Here is a 22,841-nt window from a genome sequence, read left to right on the forward strand (position 1 = left end):
CAATTTTTCTCAAAATCTTCATGTCTGTGGTTTAGTTTTCACACTGGCAGTTCTCCTTTCTTAGTCTTATGACAGGTTTTAAAATCTACAATGATTTTATTTACATTTTTAATTTATTTTTTATCTAAGTATAATGTACAGTACTATGTAAGTTACTGGTATACAGTATAATGATTCACAATTTTTAAAGGTTATATTCCATTTATAGTTACTATGAAATTGGTTATACTACCCCTGTTTTGCTGTGTATCCTCATAGTTTATTTTATACATACTTATTTGTACCTCTTAATCTCCTACCCTATGTTTCTCCTTTTGCCTTCTCTCTTCCCACTAGTAACCACTAGTTTATTCTTCATATCTGGGATTAAGTTTCTTTTTTGCCGTTTTCACTGGTTTGTTGTTACTTTTTAGATTTCACACGTAAGTGATATCATCCAGTGTTTGTCTTTCTCTCTCTGACTTATTTCACTTAGCATAATACCCTCCAAGTCCATCCATGTTACTGCACATGTCAATATTTCTTTCTTTTTTATGGCTGAGTAATATTCCATTATATATATATGTACTACATCTTCTTTATCCATTCATCTGTTGATGGACACATATCTTAGCAATTGTAAATAATTCTGCTATGAACATTGGGTACATGTAACTTCTTGAATTAGTGTATTTGGGTTTTTTCAGATATATATACTCAAGAGTAGAATTGCTGGGTTATATGATAATTCTATTTTTAGTTGTTGAGACAACTTCACGCTATTTCCACAGTGACTGCACCAGTTTGCATCCCCACCAACAGTGTCTGAGTATTCCATTTTCTCCATATACTTGCCAACATTTATTTGTGTGTTTTTTTGACCATCGCCATTTTGACAGGTTTGAGATAATACCTCGCTGTGGTTTTGAATTGCATTTCTACAATGATTAATGATGCTGAGCATCTTCTTATATGCCTGTTGCTGCTGCTAAGTCGCTTCAGTCGTGTCCAACTCTGTGCGACCCCATAGACGGCAGCCCACCAGGCTCCCCCATCCTGGGGATTCTCCAGGCAAGAACACTGGAGTGGGTTGCCATTTCCTTCTCCAATGCATGAAAGTGAAAAGTGAAAGTGAAGTCGCTCAGTCGTGTCTGACTCTTAGCGACCCCATGGACTGCAGCCCACCAGGCTCCTCCGTCCATGGGATTTTCCAGGCAAGAGTACTGGAGTGGGGTGCCATTGCCTGTTGGACATCTACATTTCCTCTTTGGAAATATGTCTGTTTATTTCCTCTCTCCATTTTGGGGCTTCCATTGTGGTTCAACTGGTAAAGAATCCTCCTGCAATGCGGGAGACCTGGGTTTGATCTCTGGGTTGGGAAGATCCCCTGGAGAAGGGAAAGACTAACCACTCCAGTATTCTGGCCTAGAGAACTCCATGGACTGTATAGTCTATGGGGTTGCAGAGTCAGACATGCCCATTTTTTAATGGAGTTGTTTGCTTTTTTGTCCTTTTTAAAATGTTGAGTTGGAGCTGTTTGTATACATTGGATATTAACCCCGTATCCATCATATAATTTACAAATAGATGCCACAAAATGAGATTGTTTCCTTAATTTCTATTTCTGATAGTTTGTTGTTAATGTGTAGAAATTGTTTTTATAAATTAATTTTTCTTTATTTTTTAAAGCTTTTTCTCTGTCATCTCCCATTTTATCTCACTCTTTTTTACAATTAATTTCATCTTTTATTTAATGTTTTTGTTTCTATTCTTTGATTTCATGAAACTTAGATGCCACTTTATCTTTGAAATACAGTGAAAGGATTGCATAAGGCCATTTCCTACAACAATTCTTACTCTACTTTGTAACCATCTGATTTTTTATTTTATATTCCCTTTTTATCATTTCTGAAAATATTTTTGCTTAAATTCCAAATATGCTTGCTATTTACTTCACATTTAAGTCTACATAATTCTAACTTGGCCTGCTATTGGACTTAGTAATTGCTAGCTGGTTCTCCTTGTTTTCCTTCCTTGTTTGACTGTCCATTTATAATTTGAGCTAGAAGATATGAAGTCCCAGCTGTATGGTTTGATATGGAAAGAGAGAAACAGTGTTTAGGGACATAAATGTAGCTATTTTAGAAAGATTGTCAACAGCGGGTTTGCAGGCATATGTGAACCCAAACATTCTACTATAAAATATACTACATTTTATGCCTAGATTGTATCTTTTACTAAAGGGAAATGCCACTTAGAGTTCTTCCTATTATTCAAGAAGTGGAAGTAATATGGCAGGAAGCCAGATTATTGTTCAAGCCCTTGTGGATACAAATTGGTTTGTTGCTGTGCAGCTGTTAATTTGTTCAGTAAAATGATTGTGTAGTACTGTATGCAAGAGCTATGCTTTCAGTAAGGAGCTTATGTTTCAGTTGAGGCAGAGATGATTATCAAAATAACTACATAAGATAAAATATTATATCCTGATAGAAGATGATAAATATTAAGAAAAAAATAAAACAGGGAAGCAGGTTTGAAGGCATAAAAGGTTACTGTTCATTTGCCTCTGCTCAGTCAAATATGACCAGCAACTCCAAAAGTAATTCTCAGTTTTCCGTTGCTTCTCTCTCTACCTCTTGCCTGGTTTGCCCCTCAGATTTAGAAGACTAAGTCATGGGGTTAAGTAGTTGATATGACCACATAGTCCTGATTCAGTTGTCTGTTGCCATTCTGTTATGAAAATGGACTAAAGGGCTTATGTTCTCTGCTTTCCCTGTCGTTGTCATGTGCCCAAGTGGAGGTCCTCTCACTCACTACTTTTAACATATATTAGGGTGTACTGCATGAATTTCCTGAGTGTTCCTGGGTTCTGCATTCTATTCTGATGATCTATATGTCTATTCCATGAAATTATTAATAATTTAGTAGTTTTGGTTATGGTAGCATTATTGTAAATTTTAATATGTAGCATGGCATATATTAAAATCACAGTTGCTCTTTTAATGAAATCCGCTTGTCTACTATCACACACATTTATCCTTCTAGTTGTTGCTGTTCATTCACTCAGTTGAGTCTGACTCTCTGCAACCCCATCAGGTAGCCAAAATAGTGGAGCTTCAGCTTCAGCATTAGTCCTTCCAAATACTCAGGGTTGATTTCCCCTAGGGTGTACTGGTTGGATCTCCTTGCAGTCCAAGGGACTCTCAAGAGTCTTCTCCAACACCACAGTTTGAAAGCACCAGTTCTTCAGTATTCACCCTTCTTTGTGGTCCAGCTCTCATAGCCGTACATGACTACTGATTTATTCTTCTAAGTGAACAGTAAAACCATCATTCCTAATTCTAAAAATTGTTAGATTTTGATTGAAGCAATATAAAATGTATGCACTAATTTGGACTTATTGATACTTTAAGGTTTTCAATTCAGGTACAGATGTCTTTTCATTAATTCACATTTTTTTGTGTGTCCTGTGACAGAATTTTACAATTTTAATACAGGTCCTATGCTTTTCTTCAATATATTCTTGAGTATTTTGTAAACTTCATCCCTTGTGATAGAATATTTTCTGTTTTTCAAGTGGCAATTATTGGAAGCAATAAATCTAGTGATCTTTATAAATGTTCTTTCTAGCCATGTAACTTAATTATCTCAATGCATTGATAGATTATTAGTAGTCCTTTCAGTTTTCTATAGTCATTTTATGTAGAAGTTAAGTTTTTCATTATTAATATTGTTACTTCTACTTGCCATGTTTTGTATTTTCCTGCTGCATCTTTTCTCATCTTTTAATTTTCAGCTTATTTTTCTATATTTTTTTGCATTTCTGATGAAAATTTTGCTGGCTTGGTCACATTTCTCTTCCTTTTATTTTCCCTATTCAATCCTCCTTATTAAATTGTAAGTTTTACTCTGCTTTCCCATTTTGCTAATGCTTACATCCCATCCTGATGTCTATAATGAAATCTAATGAATATATGATGAATGAATGAATATAATGAAATATAATGAAATCTATATTCCTCTGTTATTATATAACAATTAAACAGCAACTGTGACTGATCATTTAACCAATTGTTTTATTAACATATACTAGAGAAGTTCGTAATCTTTTGTTCCTTCTCCCCCACTCTTATATATCTTTTCTCTCTCAAGAACCTTTCTTAATACTTACCTTATAAATTTCTACTCATGGTAATAGCATCTATTCAGATTCAGTTATGTATACTGAATAATTTTACAGTATTGTATCCTTAACTCAACATTCAGAAAACTAAGATCATGGCATCTGGTCCCATCACTTCATGGCAAATAGATGAGGAAACAATGGAAACAGTGACAGACTTTATTTTCTTGGGCCCCAAAATCACTGCAGATGGTGACTGCAACCATGAAATTAAAAGATGGTTGCTCCTTGGAAGGAAAGTTATGACCAACTTAGACAGCATATTAAAAAGCAGAGATATTACTTTGCCAACAAAGGTCTGTCTAGTCAAGGCTATGGTTTTTCCAGTGGTCATATATGGATGTGAGAGTTGGAATATAAAGAAAACTCAGTGCTGAAGAATCAATGCTTTTGAACTGTGGTGTTGGAGAAGACTCTTGAGAATCCCTTGGACTGCAAGGAGATCCAACCAGTCCATCCTAAAGAAAATCAGTCCTGAACATTCATTGGAAGGACTGATGCTAAAGCTGAAACTCCAATATGTTAGCCACCTGATATGAAGAGCTGACTCATTTGAAAAGACCCTGATGCTGGGAAAGATTGAAAGTGGGAGGAGAAGGGGATGACAGAAGATGAGAGGGTTGGATGGCCTCACTGACTTGATGGATATGAGTTTGAGCAAGCTCCGGGAGTTGGTGATTGACAAGCAAGCCTGGCATGCTGCAGTCCATGGGGTCACAAAGAGTCGGACATGACTGAACGACTGAACTGAACTGAACTGACTTTATCCTTTCTTTGCATGCTGTTTTAATGTCATAATTTTACTATAAAATATATTATTGGTATACAACAACATGCATATAATGCATATTACCTATATGAAACAATGTGATGAAAATCCACATATGAATTCATCTGGCTTAGGAAAGTTTATTACCAATGCTCTTGAAACTGATTGTATATTTCCTCCTGGTCCTTTCAGTTTTTCCAGGAAACTTCTAGCTTGAATTTTAGGTTTTTCGTTCTGTTTTATAATTCTGTAGGCTTTCTGATTATCTATGTGTCCCTTAACAATATATTCTTATGTGTGTTTTGACTTTGAAGGCTATTGCATACAGGGCAGCTGTGAACATTCTTGAGTCTTCTAGTGCTCATATGCAAGTTTCTATAGGTAAGGTATGCACCTGATTATAATATATGTTCATCTTGGTTTTACTAGATACTGCCAAACTGTTTTCAAAATAGTTATACCAATTCACATCCCATATCAGCTCTGTATGAAAGTTCTTATTTTTGTGTCTTTGCCATGCTGGATAGGTTGTATTTCATGGTGACCGTAATTTGCATTGCTGTAGTTACTAATGAGATCAATTGTATTTTTGTTCCCTGTTTTTACTTTTTCTTCCTCTGTAAAATATCTGTTTATGTCTTTCTCTATGGTTTAAGGGATTCTTGTATACTGCCTAGAAAAGGAAATGGCAACCCACTCCAGTATTCTTGCCTGGAGAATTTCATGGACAGAGGAGCAATCCATGGGGTTGCAAAGAGTCAGACACAACTGAGCTACTGACACTTTTGTATAGTGTAGATATATATGTTACAAATATCTAATTATAGAATGAGAAAGAATAACCTATCTGATAAAGTGATTCTGATTGTTGTTTAGTCACTAAGTCATGTCTGACTCCTTGCAACCCCATGGACTGTAGTGCTCCAGGCTCCTCTGTCCATGAGATTTCCCAGCCAAGAAAACTAGAGTGGGTTGCCATTTGCTTCTCCAGGGGCTCTTTTGAACCCAGTATCGAACCTGCATCTCTTGCATTGGCAAATGGATTCTTTACCACTGAGCCACCAAGGAATTTTGGTCAAGTGGTAGTTGGGCATAAATCTAAATGAAATGAGAAGTGAATCTTGTACATATTTAGGTGAAAGACCATTTCAGGTAAGGGAAATAGAATAAAGGCCTGAGGCAGGAACAGAAGCAAGTTCCTCAGAACTCAGCGAGTTCCAAGAACATGGGCATCAGGTGGATGGAGCTGGGGACACTGTAAGAGACCCTCTCTTTGCAGAATGATATTGGGCTTTGTAGAGTTTGATAAAGAATTTGGACTTCATTCTAAGTAGGATGAGTAGTCACTGAGCGTATTGAGCAAGGAGTGAAATAATCCGTATGAAGTTTTTTTTCTCCCCCCATGGTAAAGCATTTTATTTTAATTATAGCAGTGTGTACATGATTGAAGTTTTGAAAGGCCCATTCAGCTGAGTAGAGAATAGGCTGTGGAGGTACAAGGATGAAAGCTGGGAAATCAGCCAGCACATGTTGCAGTAGTACAGCTCTGATGATGGTGGCTTTAACGATGGTGGAAGAAGTGGAAATGGGGAGAAATGATCGGATTCGGATTATTATTTCATAGTAATGCACCAGGATCTGCTGATGAATTAGATATGAAGTGAGAGAAGAAGTGAGGTAGCAAGGATGACACCAGAGTTTTTCCAGAGCAATAATGTAAATGGAGTTGAAAAGTGGAAGCTTCAATTTGGGGACAGGTGTATCAAAGTTTGCTTTAAAAACATTAAGTCTTGGGGAGGCTGTTATTAGTTATACAAGCAAAAATGCTGAATAGTAAGATAGTTGAGTCTCGAGTTCCCTGAGAAAGTTGAAGCAGGAGTTATACATTTGCAACTGTTCCATATATACATGGCATAAAGATATGAGTAGATGCAGACAGGTATAAAGAGAGTATATCTGTGTAGGAGAAGTCTGAGGGCTGAGTTTGGAACTCCATGATTTAGAAGTTGGGAAGATACAAAGAATAAGCCAGAGAGACTAAAGGAATTGCCACAAGAGTTATGTGGAAGCCAAGAGACTAGAGTGTTACAAGTAGAAGGAAATGATCAACTGTGTCGAGCACCACTGATGGTTTGATTAAGATAAGTAGTGAGCACTGACCATTGTTTTGTGACTGGTGGAAGTCACTCAGCACGGGCCGAGTGAGTCAGAGAAGCTCAGCCTGGAGCCGGTGAAGCTGGCCAAGCCCCCGCACGTGCCGCCGGCGCAGCACCAGGCCTACGGCTACCCGGACGTGGACGCCCCAGCCGGCGCTGAGCCGCTGCAGGCCGACGGCGTGGCCGCCCTGCGATCGTCCCTGGCAGCCCTGGACCACCCCGCCTGCACCGACCCCCTGGGCAGCCGCGCCGCTGCCCCCGCCTACAGGAACTCGGAGGGCCAGTTCTTTTCTAGCATGACCCTCTGGGGGCTGGCGTTGAAGACGCTGCAGAACGAAAGCGAGCTAGACCAATGACGCCCCTGTCGGGTCTCAGCGCCGGGCGCCGGGGCCGGGCTTCGGGGCAGGACGCCTTCTCACCAGCTCCAGACAGAGCCCGATCCTGACCTGGAGGGGCTGAGCGCCCCAGCACCTTGAGCTCAGCGTGCGGAAGAAAGCCTCCCGGCCCCTCGCGGAGGGGCACGTGGGACTGAACAAGGCTCATGGACCGGGCGGTATGGACTGCGGGGAACGCCGCACATTTTGGTCATGGTAAAGGGAAAATACACATCTATAATAATCCAGATACTATTTTTGCATTTTTACATGGTTGAAATTTGTAGCATTTTGTATTTTTATTTACAAAAAAGGTTTTATTTGTATAGGGAACTCATACAATAATTTAATTTGAATAAATGGAAGTTGCCTTTCTGCATTAAAAAAAAAAAAAAAAACTGCCAAGAGCAGTTCTATTGGAGTAGGGAGAAAAATCTGACTGGAATGGGTTCCAGGGAGAATAGGAGGGGAGAGAATAATCTCACTTCAGTGGATGGATTGTGCATGAGAGGATTAGAGGATGCAGGCACAAGGGCAGACAGTTGCAGAGGAAAGTCCTTGAGTACAAGAAGAAAACTAAGATTTAGTGCTGAAGTGATAGGGGCACAGGCAGTCCATTCGTTGCAACAGGAAGGAGGCAGAGTATCGGGCTTCCAGTAGTGCACGTTGATTACAAAGAAAACACTCTGTAGATGGATCTCCTCTTTCCAAAGAAAACACACTCTAGATGGATCTCCTCTTTCCCTAAGCCTCAAAAAATTAGCTGCTCTGCTTCTGCTTCCATCCTCAAAATGATGTCCATTAGGTGGAATGAGGGACAGCTACCAAGTCTTTCTCTCCACATTATTTCTAACACCTCCACGCCCATCCCTTAGCATCTTCCCTCCTTCCAGCAAAACATTGAAAACTTCTGAAGATAGATGCCGGGGGGTGAGTCAAGGGTGGCTACTGGGCTCACACACCTAGTCTCTACTTAGGTTACCAAACCACCAGGTACTGTTGTTTTTCAGTGTACATAATGTTACATATTATACAGAGTTATTATGTATTTTTACTGATTCTGGGTACTTTAACCACTATCTTTTTTCTCAGTCAACAATCATATGAAATTATATAGATTTGTTCATTATATTAACAGTGGTTTTTGTACATGAAGGTTAGGAATCACTTCTTTGAAAGAAGACCACCTTATATGAAATTCAGCAAATCAGAAAAAAAATCACATTGCTGTTCCCATTCTCTTCTTTGTATTCTTGCTGGGATATTCCTTTTTCAAGCTCTATGTTAAGCCAAAATAATAACTTCAGTAGCTCAAGAAACATTCCCTGGTAGCCCACTGTGTGGTAGGCGGTTTGGAAGCCTTCAGGTCTGCGTTGGTAACTGCAGGAGACCTGGCCCTTGTCCTCATGGGGCCTGGTGGAGGTGGCGGCTGTGTACTCGGAAGGAAGCAGATAGAGCAATGGAGAAGAACTACAGAAAGACATAATCATATATTCTTTCATCCATTCAGCAGAGATTTATTGAGGCAGTACCAGACACTGAGTGAATATACAAAGCGGACAAAGAGGCGATCTCTTCTTTGAAGATCACTGTAAAGAACAAGGGAACTTTTTCTTTAACCCTTTTCTTCTCTTAACATTATCTTCCCTTGGGGACTCTGATTTGTCTCTACAACACTGTATGTGGTTACAATAATTGTATATCTAAATTTAAATATCTATCCAAATTTTAATCTAATGTGCTCTGTGGGGCTCTGGACCTTAACTTAAAATTGCCATTTGTGGCAGAAATAAAGAACACCACTCCCTTCTATATTTTGCTTTATGATGAAACAAAGGCAGTTTAAAAGTTTGGTGCAGATGTACCTGTGTTTTTACAGTTCACATTTTATATAATGTCAAAAGGAGTTAAGGTTAACCGTATTTTTAATAACAGCTGATTGTTTTATTTAACTTGCTAAGAGAAAAGTCAGAGACTGGATGCTGGACAATGGAACTAATGAGGTCCAACTCATAGTGAAAAAGTAAAAGTGTTAGTCACTCAGTCATATCTGACTCTTAGTGACTCCATGGACTGTAGCACACCAGGCTCCTCTGTCCATGGGATTCTCCAGGCAAGAATACTGGAGTGGGTAGCCGTTCCCTTCTCCAGAGGATCTTCCCAATCCAGGGATTGAACCCAGGTCTCCCGCGTTGCAAGCTGATTCTTTACCGTATGAGCTATAGGCTTGATTTCATGTGCAAACCTCGTACAGAAAAATATTCTGAAGTAGTGTTTTCCAAACTGTGAATTCCCTGAGATACTAACAGATCTTTCATCAAGTAAAAAGGCCAGATAGACTTGGAAAACATGGTATATTAACATTTTTCTCTTAGAGATCCATAATCCAAACAATGTATTGAAGGTTCTCCGATAGAGGACTAAGTAAGGTAAGGATATCACTTTAACTTTACTAACACAGCATTGCTTAAACATACATGCCCATAGAAGCCTGTGTTGTTTGTTTGTTTCCTTGGGTTTTGGAGGGAGAGGAATATACCTGATGAGGAACATGTTTTAATATCAGAAAATTCAAACAAAGTTACAGTTTCACGTCCTCTCAATTCTTTCTAATCATGTTTCAAAAGTCAGAGCTAATGTTAGTGAGTGTCTGCTATATGCCAGGCACTTGATCACATACCTTACACATCTTATCTAGACTGATGACAGTATTGAGAGGTAGATTCCCTATTTAAAAGCTGAATAAACCGATACTTGGATAAATAAAATAATCTACCCCCCATATAATGCTCTTAAATGATAGGATTCTTACACAGATATGGCCAACCCAAGGTCCATTTTTCCCACATGCCACACAGTCATGAGCTGTAGATAGATGAGTTATTACATCTCTTGGAGAAGGAAATGGCAACCCATTCCAGTATTCTTGCCTGGAGAATCCCAGGGACAGAGGAGCCTGGTGGGCTGCCGTCTATGGGGTCGCACAGAGTTGGACACGACTGAAGCAACTTAGCAGCAGCAGCAGCAGCAAGATGTGTTTTGGGAAGAAGAAACAGGTCTTGTAGGGGGTGGAGTATAGAGGTGGCAAGATTGTAACAATTTAAAGCTTCAGGAAAAGTGCTTCAAGAAAAGCCAGAGGAACCAGAGATCAAATTGCCAACATCTGTTGGATCAACAAAAACGCAAGAGAGTTCCAGGAAAACATCTACTTCTACTTTATTGACTACGCCAAAGCCTTTGACTGTATGGATCACAACAAACTGTGGAAAATTCTTAAAGAGATGGGAATACCAGGCCACCTGACCTGCCTCCTGAGAAATCTGTATGCAGGTCAAGAAGCAACAGTTAGAGCTGGACATGGAACAGCAGACTGGTTCCAGATAGGGAAAGGAGTACGTCAAGGCTGTATATTGTCACCCTGCTTATTTAACTTCTATGCAGAGTACATCATGTGAAATGCCAGGCAGGATGAAACACAAGCTGGAATCAAGATTGCCAAGAGAAATATCAGTAATCTCAGATACACAGATGATACCACCCTTACGGCAGAAAACAAAGAAGAACTAAAGGAGCCTCTTGATGAAAGTGAAAGAGGAGAGTGGAAAAGTGGGCTTAAAACTCAACAGTGAGAAAACTAAGATCATGTCATCGGATCCCATCACTTCGTGGCAAATAAATGGGGGAAACAAGGGAAACAGTGACAGACTTTATATTTTTAGGCTCCAAAATCACTGCAGATGATGACTGCAGCCATGAAATTAAAAGGCACTTGCTTCTTGAAAGAAAAGCTATGACCAACCTAGACAGCATATTAAAAAGCATAAACATTACTTTACCAACAAAGGTCCATCTAGTCAAAGCTATGGTTTTTCTAGTAGTCATGTATGGATGTGAGAGTTGGACTTTAAAGAAAGCTAAGTGCCAAAGAATTGATGCTTTTGAACTGTGGTGTTGGAGAAGACTCTTGAGAGTCCCTTGGACTGCAAGGAGATCCAACCAGTCAATCCTAAAGGAAATCAGTCGTGAATAGTTACTGGAAGCACTGATGATAAAGCTGAAGCTCCAGTACTTTGGCCACCTGATGCGAAGAACTGACTCATTGGGAAAGACCCTGTTGCTGGGAAAGATTGAAGGCAGAAGCAGAAGGGGTTGACAGAGGATGAAATGGTTGGATGGCATCACTGACTTGATGGACATGAGTTTGAGCAAGCTCTGGGAGTTGGTGATGGACAAGGAGGCCTAGTGTGCTGCAGTCCATGGGGTTGCAAAAGTCAGACACGACTGAGCGACTGAGCTGAACTGAACTGAGTGCTTCAGGAAAGCATCTTTTAATAATACTGTACATTTATTCAATTCTTGTTAATTCTCCTGGTGTGCAAAGTTCTCCTTCAACATATACTGTTTGATCTGCTCTGAAAGAGTCATTAGCCTACAGATTTAGAGAAATAAAGGCTATATGAAGGGGCAGCAGTGTGGTCTGGTGGAAAGACCGTAGTCTTTCCCTGACCATTTTTAATTCTGTCCTGTTCCATCAGGTTACTTTCTATCACTGTTATCCATTTCACTCATAGTGCACACTATTGTTTGGTATTATCTTGCTCTTTATTTGTTTACAGGTCCTCTCCATCTTCCCCTCAGAATATAAGCCCCACGAAAGCAGATACTTTGTCTGATTATTCAGTGCTGCAGTTTCAGAACCTTAAATGATGCCTAGCACATAAAACCACTCAATAAATGTTTTATGAGTAAGTAAAAGAAAAACTAAAAGAAATTAACCCTTGATTAATATCTCTACTCTGGCATTTATTATCTCTATAAACTTAGCCAATTACTTAGCCTCTGTAAACCTATTCCTCATATTAAAAAAATGGAAATGCTAGTGTTTATTTCAAATGGTTGAGCATCAAGTTAAATTATATAAGATAGATATGTAAATAATCTAGTTTAATGTTAGTTCACCTTTCAATTTTGCTTTTATTGTGTGTCCCCCATTCTTTTTCACTGGGATTCATGAAAAGCCTGGATCACAAACAGAAATGTGAACATTTCTATATTAATTCAAATTGCACTTTGTATAATCAACATGTTAGGAAATTGTCTTGGAATTTATTTTGTGTATAAGACTTGTTACACTAATCAAAGTGTAAAATATTTGCTTTGGTTTTCAGTAAAATTACATAGTTTCATAGTGTAATCAAATCCTGATAAAACCAGAATTGAACTCAGCTATGAAAAGGAATGCATTTGAGTCAGTTCTAATGAGGTGGATGAAACTGGAGCCTGTTATACAGACTGAAGTAAGTTATAAAGTGGAACACCAATACAGTATATTAACACATATATATGGAATTTAGAAAGATGGTAATGATGATCCTATATACAAGGCAGCAAAGAGACACAGATGTAAAGAACAGACTTTTGGACTATGTGGGAGAAGGTGAGGGTGGGGTGATTGAGAGAATAGCACTGAAGCATGTATATTACCATGTGTAAAACAGATGACCAGTGCAAGTTTGATGCATGAAGCAGGGCACTCTAAGCTGGTGCTCTGGGACAACCCAGAGGGATGGGGTGGGGAAGGAGGTAGGAGGGGGTTCAGGATGGGGGGCACATGTGCACTGTGGCTGTTTCATGTCAATGTATGCCAAAAACCATCACAATATTGTAAAGTAATATCCTCCAATTAAAATTAATTAATTTTTTAAATGAAAAAAAGAGAAAGGCGGTTAATGCAAATTAAAAAGAAAACAATGTTGGAGTTGTTGGGGAGAGAAGAGGCTGGTAAGGGTGTAAGTCTTATTTTCTGTTAATCACAATATTTTAGGATTGGAAGGAATCAAACCTTTGTGCTTTTTTCCAGCATCTCTCACCTAAACTTCTTTTTCAGAATCCCCCCAGATGACCATGAAGTCCTTGCCTGAAAACCCAGGGAGATTGTATGAGAAAGAGTTTGAACTCAGAGTCCACATCATCCAAGTTCTATCACTCTAATATTGGGCATGCCATCTTCTCTACTCTTCTTCTTCCTAATTTATAAATGGAATTAATAATTCCCACTTACTGTGAGGCAACATAATACATATATAAAGCAGATACTCCACAAACATTAATTCCTTCCCCTCAAAGAACTCATTCCTTCGCAAAGAAACCTGCTTCATCTCCTTAAACACTCCTGGATCCTTTCTGTATTTTGACTGGCGTTTGCTTATCTGTCCCCTGCAGATTTTAACATAGTTTGGGGGGACTCCATAGAATAAATAAAATCCTTTTTCTTAATAACAATACCTGAGCTGAGAAATCACCAGGGCAAGTGCTTGCCGAGTCCAGGCAGGTCATTTAAGTGGGCAGAGTGATCCAATTTAAGAAACCTGACCAAAGGCCTACCACCAGTTTGTGGGCTGTCTGCCCCGTCCAAAGCAGCAGCTGCAGCGTGGCTTTAACAGATTGTTGCCACCCAGCTAATTCAGAAATGTTTTCATAACTCTGGGAAGAATTGTGTGAGCCAAAGAAAACACGTCTGTGAGCCAGAACAGGCGTTTGAAGACAGCCGACTGCAACCTCTGCTTAGATGATTGCAAAGCGTTATCAAGCCTCCCTTAGCCTTTTTTTTTTTCCAGGCGGAAGAGCACAGACACTTGATACCATTAAGCAGCCCATGCCTGGCATAGAGTCGGCAGGGGCCAGAGTCCGGCCTGCCCTCTGATCACTCCAGGGCCTCTGGGAACTAGCAGTGGCCCAGTTGTGTATCTTGGTCCCCTTCAACCACTCCTCACACGGCGGATTTTCTACTCATCTTCCTGTCAGCCCATTTTTCTTCCTAACACATCACAATTCAGCAGTGGAAAGAATTCTAGAAATAGAAATTCTACAAATGGTCTACAAATACAAATGTGGTCTGACCAGCACAAGATGCGGACTCTCTCCCCCCTTAATTTAGAAATGAGGTTCTTTATTTTGAGTCCTTAGATCTCATACTATTCCATGTATTGATTTCAGGGAACTTCAACTGATCGTGAACTCAATGAAATTGTGTACAAGATTTTGTGGGGTTTGCATGTGTATATGCATATCCTTTAACAGATTCTTAAAAGAATAAAATTTAAAATAATACTCAACATCTACTAAAGGTTGTGTTTTAATTAATGTAGTTTTTAGCAATAATTTTGGGACAATTTGGTCAGAATAGTAATAACTATTCTAATACTCCCTATCAGAATATTGGCCAACACTGAACTTGCGTACGTGTGTGCTAAGTTCACTTCAGTCATGTCTGACCCTTTGCAACCCTATGGACTGTACCCCACGAGGCTCTTCTGTCTATGGCATTCTCCAGGCAAGAATACTGGGGTGGGTTGCCGTAACCTCCTCCAGGGGATTTTCCAGACCCAGGGATTGCATTTCTTATGTTTCCTGTATTGGCAAACGGGATCTTAACCACTAGTGCCACCTGGGAAGCCCCCCAAACTGAGCTTAGTCTCTACGAAGAGCCATTTGTCTTTTCTACATGTTTTTTTTTTTTTCTTTTTTTACTGCAAAGCTCCATAACCTTGCCTTGGATACTGGTGTAATTCCCCAAGCCTATCCAGTGAATGCTGCTGTAATTAATTCTTTAATCCATGTCTGAGACCTAACCTTTTTACTTACTAGGTCTCATTGTATTAGACTGATAACCAAAACCTATAATGCTATAATGCTGTAATTTTAAGACATTAGAAATAATTTTCTGCTGGAATATTTAGTTTCTGTGTATTTACATGACCTTTCTTTCTTCTTCTTCTTTTTTTTTTCCTTCTCTGTAGGCCGAAAGTTTAAAAAGTTCAATAAAGTTAGAGTTATGAGAACACTAGATGCTGTTGCCCTCCCACAGCCGGTGGGTATTCCAAACGAAAGCCAGGCCCTAAGCCAGAGAATCACTTTTTCACCAAGTCAAGACTTGCAGTTGATCCCCCCACTGATCAACTTGCTCATGAGCATTGAACCAGATGTGGTCTATGCAGGACATGACAACAGCAAACCTGATACCTCCAGCTCTCTGCTGACAAGTCTGAATCAGCTTGGCGAGAGACAACTTCTTTCAGTGGTCAAGTGGTCTAAATCACTGCCAGGTAATAATAATTTGTATATAATAGCATGTAATAAAAATTTTTACTATGGCTTCATACTAGTGGGTGGCTAAATAAAACAGGCCACGCAATAAATTAAATGGAGTATAAACAGGGGGTTGTCGTGTGTGTTTCAGCAGTTCAAAATATTTATCTAGGCCCCTATATTATATACTGTTTGTCTAGGACCCTACTGTGTGCTATGGAAATAAAAAAGACATAGATAACATTTTGAGTCTTGCTGATGAATCAAGAATTACATATATGAAGCAGTTAAGGAATAGCATAACTCTGTATTATCTACTAGATAGTATCATAGTTCACAGAAAGACAAATTGACCATCTTCTCAGAAATGTCTGCTGCTGCTGCTGCTGCTAAGTTGCTTCTCGGGTCCAACTCTGTGCAACCCCATAGACGGCAGCCCACCAGGCTCCCCTGTCCCTGGGATTCTCCAGGCAAGAACACTGGAGTGGGTTGCCATTTCCTTCTCCAATGCATGAAAGTGGAAAGTGAAAGTGAAGCCGCTCAGTCATGCCCGACACCTAGCGACCCCATGGACTGCAGCCTACCAGGCTCCTCCATCCATGGGATTCTTCCAAATCCAAATTTAACCAACCTCATGTGGTTGAAAATAAGACTGAATGTATCTATTCATATAACAAGTCAAAATAGTATTCAGAGTGTAGCAGAGTATCTAAAGTCAATTAAGAAATAAAGTTGCTAAACCTAAAACAAATAATTTGGACACAGAGAAACCTCCAGTCACTATTTTTGTGAATTTATACTCAGACAGTGACAATTTGAATTATGTCGTCATGAAAGGATTTTAGTCACTTTATTAGTTACTTCTGCTCTCTCAGCATAGTTCCTTGGAAGCCAAGAGACTGAAAGAATTACAGGGATGTAGTTCTCACCTGCTAAACCTTGGACTGCAGAGCTAAGAGAATAATACATTCGTAGTAATGACTTGTCAAATGGTGCTAGTGATAAAGAACCTGCCTGCCAATGCAGGAGATATAAGAGATGCCGCTTTGATCCCTGGGTTGGGAAGATCCCCTGGAGGAGGGCATGGCAACCCACTCCAGTTTATTGCCTGGATAATCCCGTGGACAGAGGAGCTGGACAAGCTGCGGTCCTTAGAGTCACAAAGAGTCAGACATGACTGAAGCAGTTTCACACGCATGTACACAGTTACTTGTGGAGGCATTAATCCCATAATTAGAAATAAAACCTTTTTTAAAGTTATTTTCTCTTCACACTGATAGTAACCTTATACTCCTTTAGACTAGTTTATCTGATCAAGAATTAAACATATACATTTTAGTCTCCAAGTAAATTTAATAGCCTTTTTTTAAAAAAAGAATTCATTTCCCAATTTGCCTTAATACTATTTCTCAGTTCTTCTACCTGAAAGGTTTGAAATATAATAGATGAATTGTTATTGAAAAGTCAAGTTTACATGAGACAGAAAGAAAAATAGATTCCTGTTTGTTGACTCTTTAAAAAAATACATGTTGAGAAAGTTAATTAAACTCACTATTCTAGTGAAGATAAAGTAACATCAAACTAATACAATTATGTAAAGTTTAAAAATAAAATAAAATAAAAAAAAAATCAAAATGCCCAGGTTCTTATTAGCTTCACTCTTGTTGAAAGGCTTTGGACAGGTAATTTTTTTTTTATTAGAAAAGTTCTGAATTCTTTTTAAAGTTTACTGTAAAGTGGTTATCAAACAATAGATTTTTATTAAAATATTACAATAACATTGGTGAACTTTTTCAGTTTTAAAATATGAGTGTTTATGTATTTAAACATTTATGTTTTTCTATTATTTGGAAAGGTTCTTTCTTTGATTTTTGTTGACATAGCTCATATTTCTTTGGTTTTCATTTTGTAGATTCTCTACTGTTAAAAAAAGACTCTATTATCATGTGGCAAAGTTAGAAAATAACCAATTATAATTACAAAGGTAATTTATTCATTTTGGAAAAAAACTAATTGAGTCCCCTTAGTTGAAATACAACTATCTGTCTAGATTTTTGATCCCCACACACCCTCCAAAAGAGTGAGAGAAAATTTTCACATTGCATTTGGTGATGACTTTTTTAATGTTGCAAAATGTAATTTGTGTATAAGTAAACAAGAATGATGGCATCACCAGTATTACACATGTTGTTTTCATTGACTGTATAATAAGGGAAGCATTAAAATTATCAAAGTACTGAGTGGCCCATGGTCTTTCAAACCATATTTTCATGGTCTGAATGCTGAGAGTAATTTGAATGAATGATGAAAGCAGTCAGTGAAGCAGAGTGACCATACTGACCTCTGTGGGAGGACTCAGAAGGACACGTGTATAACAATTTGCTCTCAAAACTACTAGCTGCTCAAATACCTCCAACTTTGTTCACGTGAGTCACTTGAGAAATGTCTGTTGCACGTTTCCTTTGTGCAAGACGCAACCCTCACTCGGTGGTGGTAGAGGAGCCAGCAGGCTGGGCTCGTGATGGCACTGCATTGCCATGCAGCGCATCCTCGCACCTGGTCATCAGTTTTGTCCATAAGGGAAACTTCTTTTATCTATCCACTCACAGGGTTATTGGTCTGTGAAAGATGGACTTAGTTAAATGAAGCTTATTGATAGTTTACTTATTTAAAGTGGAAAAAAAAAAAGATATTGCTTGGAAAACATGTAGGTAGATCAGGCAGTTCTTTCACAAACAGAAAGTGTATTTTGGGAGTCAGCTTAAGATTTCAGGCCTTCTGAGGCATCAGAGAAGAGAAATCTGCCCCAAAGCTCTGGGGAAAGGAATCGTGGCCCTAAACTAAACAGGGACAGCACTTATTCACAATATCCTGTGTTGTCTGGTTAGGCTCGTTTGAATAGTAGACCTGTAGGGATTTGAAGTGAAAACACCATATGTAATAAGTGTTTGTTCAAGACCTAAAATTCCTTGGGTATATACGTTTATCCAAAGAAACCAATGCCCTTTAACTTTGCAAAGAAAAAAAAAAGATAATTTTAAACACTTCTCTGGGAGAGGAAAAAGATCAGATGCAGGCTGATGATCATCACCAAGGTGTCAGCACGCATGAGAGCCACAGGATGCGTGGCTGCAAGCCCCCGAGAGGACTTGTGCTGCCTGCTCAGGGACTCCCGTTGCATCTTTGTCTGTGCTCTCCTTTGTCTTCGACGGGTCACGGTGATCACAGCATATCTGACATCTTTACCATACTATTTCAGAAATACCTTTCTTTTTCTATTTAATGGAGACTCACAAAATATGCCTCATGACAGTCCATTTACAAGTGATCTCTGAGGTTACATTGTCTCTGACATATTATATCTATATATGAATGATTTTACATTGACACTTAGTTCCAACTTCAGTGGGTAATGTTTTCCTTTTTGAAACTTGAAGTAGCATAATATTTGCAAAATTTAAAAAATGAGCAAGATGTATTCCCTCTGTTAAGGAACATTCAAAACAGTGTAATGAAAGATACTCAAAAAAGTGAAAGTGTTGATCAGTCGTGTCTGACTCTTTGCGACCCCATGGGCTATAGCCCACAAGTCTCCTCTGTCCATGGAATTCTCCAGGCAAGAATACTGGGGTGGGTATGCTATGCTAAGTCACTTCAGTCGTGTCCGACTCTGTGTGACCCTAGAGACGTCAGCCCACCAGGCTCCCCCGTCCCTGGGATTCTCCAGGCAAGAACACTGGAGTGGGTTGCCATTTCCTTCTCCAATGCATGAAAGTGAAAAGTGAAAGTGAAGTCGCTCAGTCGTGTCCGACTCCTAGCGACCCCATGGATTGCAGCCCACCAGGCTCCTCCATCCATGGGATTTTCCAGGCAAGAGTACTGGAGTGGGGTGCCATTGCCTTCTCCGACTGGGGTGGGTAGCAGTCCCTTACCCAAGGGATCTTCCTGACCCAGGGACTGAACCCAGGTTTCCTGCATTGCAGGAAGGTTCTTTACCATCTGAGCCATCAGGGAAGCCTCAAACAGCTATACAATTGACCCTAGTACAGCGAGGGAGTTAGGGGCACTGACTGTCCAAGCAGCCAAGAATCCACATATAGGTAAGAGAAAACATTCTGAATAGAAGGAATAATGTGGCTAATACTGTAAAATGAGGAAATCAAGAGGTTTGTTTGGTGAGTAATAAATTGGACCAGTTCTGTACCCACAGATTCAACCAACCATGGATCATATAGTACTATAGCACTGAAAAAAATCTTGGGTGAGTGGACCCATGTTCAAATCTGTGTTATTCAAAGATCAACTGTAGTAGTGTGTGAAAGTGACGTAAGGTACGGATTTTAAAAAATGGAGACAGAAGAACTTGTCTTTAGGGACAAGAGAAGGATTCAGAGACAAGGCATCAGTTAAAGTACACCGTGAAGGAGAAGTGAAACTTTGATAAATAGTGTTAAGAAGAGAAAGCATTCTGGATAGAAGGAATAGTGTGGCTGATGGTATAAAACAAGGGAATCATGAGGTGTGTTTGGTGAATAATGAATTAGACCAGCATAAGAATGGTTCTAGAAGAGTGAAGGTCCCTTAGTAACATAAAAATGTTATCATACCTTCCCCCCACAGTATAGTAATTAAAATTGTTAATAGCTGCTGATTGAGAGAATACAACTTGCATATGGTTTCTCAAACACCACTGGCGTTCTGGGGGTTTCCTCATCCAAGAATTAAGAAATCGCTGAGAAAATTATATCGGAGAGAATCGCAGAAAGTAAATTTAGAGGTGTACATTGTGGGCTGAGTCAGGGTAGACTTTGTATATAAAATGTTTAAGTACTCATTCCCAGTCCAACTTCATCCTTATTCTTTATTCTGTGTATTTAGCAGAATACATCGTAGCAGAATTGATGTGAGAGAGAGGTTCAGGAGAAATATTTCCTTTGCATAAATTTTGCCTTGATTCTTCTATTTATTTGCTGAAAAAAAAAATATTCTGGCCAATGCTTTGACATTTGTAAACATATTTGACTTTTCAGCCAGACTACTTGCATTCATCAGTATCAGAAGACTAGAACAGTCCTTTGCCTGTTTTTTTTTTTTTTTTTTTTTGCCTTTGAAGCATGCCAAAATATCTTTTGAGTCAGTAATAGCCATTGCATGCATGACAAAATATTTTTGTCTCTCTCCCCAAATCAATGAATAAATTAAACTACTTCTCCCAAAAAAAAGTGATGGAAAAGAAATGAGATTAGCCCTCTTGGAGTAAGGTCAGGGTTTGATAGTATTTTCATGAAGACACTAAAAAATGATTTTCTAATATTCTATTTCACTGAAACTACTATTGTCAATGTCACCAAAATCTTTTGTCAAATCAAATGAGTACTTTCAGCCCTTACCATGTTTCGAGTACCTCTGAAGCCAGGACGGAGGAGCCGTGTCTTGCTGAAACTCTTCTTGTAGCGTTCATTCCCTTCCAGGCAGATATGTTTCTCTCGATTTACACATCTGTTTCCTTTGTGGACTTGTTCTCCCATGAATTTGGCATTTCCTGCTTCCATCTTCTATTCCAGTAGTTTCTCAGTCTGCAGGGCTGGATTTGCTCACTTACGGCCTTGTCTTCAGCTCCCATTATATTCTCATGATTCCTACTTACATGGTGACAACCTAGATCCTCTACAGAAGTATTGGACTATATATTTATTGTGCTTATTACACATTTCTACCTACATGAGCTTCCAAGCCAGCATGACCTTCTACTTCATGAGCCTAAAACCTTTCTCTGTATCTTGAAATGGCACTGCAGACAGAATCTTGGTTATAATCCTTTGCTCACTTTTCTCCTTCACCTCTGTCAACTCTGCTTATTATATGTATGATTCATTATACATGCTATTTACACTGCTACTCCCTTGAGCTATTTTAAGTCCTTATCATTTTCCCCTAGGTTTCAGTCATAGCCCCCGACTGACACTATTATCACAGTTTCACACTGCCCGCAGATAGTCCTCAATTCTGCCACTAGGATCATCTTTTCAAAAGCAATTATCATCTGTTATATTATTCCCATCCCTTTCCAGAACAACGTCAAACTTCTTAGCCTTACTATTTCAGGTCCTTCCGGCTCCTGAATTTACATTCTCTCTCACTCTCCCACTCCAAGCACCTCTGAGGCTTGGTTCCCACAAAGCTCTTTGCTCAATTTCCAGCCTTTCTTCATCCACTTTGTTTTCCCTACCTGGTGGCCCTTCGCTTCTCCCACATTTTCCCCTAGCTAGTCCCTAACTAGTCTTCAGGATGCTAATCAGCTTGCCCTAGGAAGATTTCCCCAAGCCTCCCCATATTGAGTCGAAGGTCCCTTAGCTTTTTGAGAACTATGCTGCCTTAAATCTTTACACTCAAGTTCGCATTTGTGCATAAGTTCATGAAACATATGGTAGTGATTACACTTGCTGTGCTGAAGCTTCTTTGTGCTTGTGTGGGAAGGTGCTGAGATAGTTGATGCTCTTCCCTTGTTATAGATTAACTGTTTCAGTACATGACAGTTTTTACAGGAGCACAACTGGTATATTTTATCAAATCTTTGGGATTAAGCCAGGAGAACCTAGAAGGTCATGTAGGCCAGGTGTTACCGTACACTTTCTTTTCAGTTTGTTTTAGGCATTAAGGCTTGGACAGTTTGTGACAGAAATTATCAGGTCAAGTCACTTAAAAGGAAAGAGCATTTTTCTTTACTACTTGTTGAACACAATTACAGGTCATCCATCACTTCTCTGTGTGAAGGTTTTCATTTTGATCCTCATCTCAAAAGTACTGAGTTTACCTGATCATTATCATCAATGGGAATTTGATCTCAGTGTTCCCGTCTTTGTTTCAGTATAAAGTAATGAATGATATTACAGTTAATGGCTTCAAAAAATTGCACTTCTGTACTAAGCATGTTAAAGTCAATTTACCATTGTACACTTATCTCAGATAAACTCACTTAAAGGGGGAGTAAATAAAGCTATTTTTCTGATTTTTTTTTCATTCTGTTACATAGAAAGAATATGCTTTCTGCTATAAATATTGGTAATTTTATATTTTATTTCACCAAGATTTGCCTTTTATATTATAACATACCCCAAATAAGCCAAGTCTATATGTGCCTCCCTTGAGGGAGTCTTGCTTTTCAGGAATTAGGAAACTTTATTATTCATCTCTTATCAAATGATCCTAAACTTAATGGAAGAAGTAATGACCCATTTTTTAAAGCCTATAAAGTATGTAGTTTACAAGTGGTATTTCTGTACTAGATGTAT

General features: G+C 39.1%; 1 protein-coding gene across 3 annotated transcripts in view; it reads left to right on the forward strand.

Annotated features, from left to right (window-relative positions):
* PGR (progesterone receptor) overlaps positions 1 to 22,841 on the forward strand; it is a 128,218-nt gene that overhangs the window by 69,855 nt on the left and 35,522 nt on the right. For all 3 annotated transcript variants that reach the window (XM_061440138.1, XM_061440139.1, XM_061440140.1), the window contains one exon: positions 15,261 to 15,566. In XM_061440138.1, the coding sequence (XP_061296122.1) occupies positions 15,261 to 15,566 (306 nt within the window). The remainder of the gene's footprint in view (positions 1 to 15,260; positions 15,567 to 22,841) is intronic.

This window comes from Bos javanicus, chromosome 15, assembly GCF_032452875.1.
Source record: "Bos javanicus breed banteng chromosome 15, ARS-OSU_banteng_1.0, whole genome shotgun sequence".
NCBI lineage: Eukaryota > Metazoa > Chordata > Mammalia > Artiodactyla > Bovidae > Bos > Bos javanicus.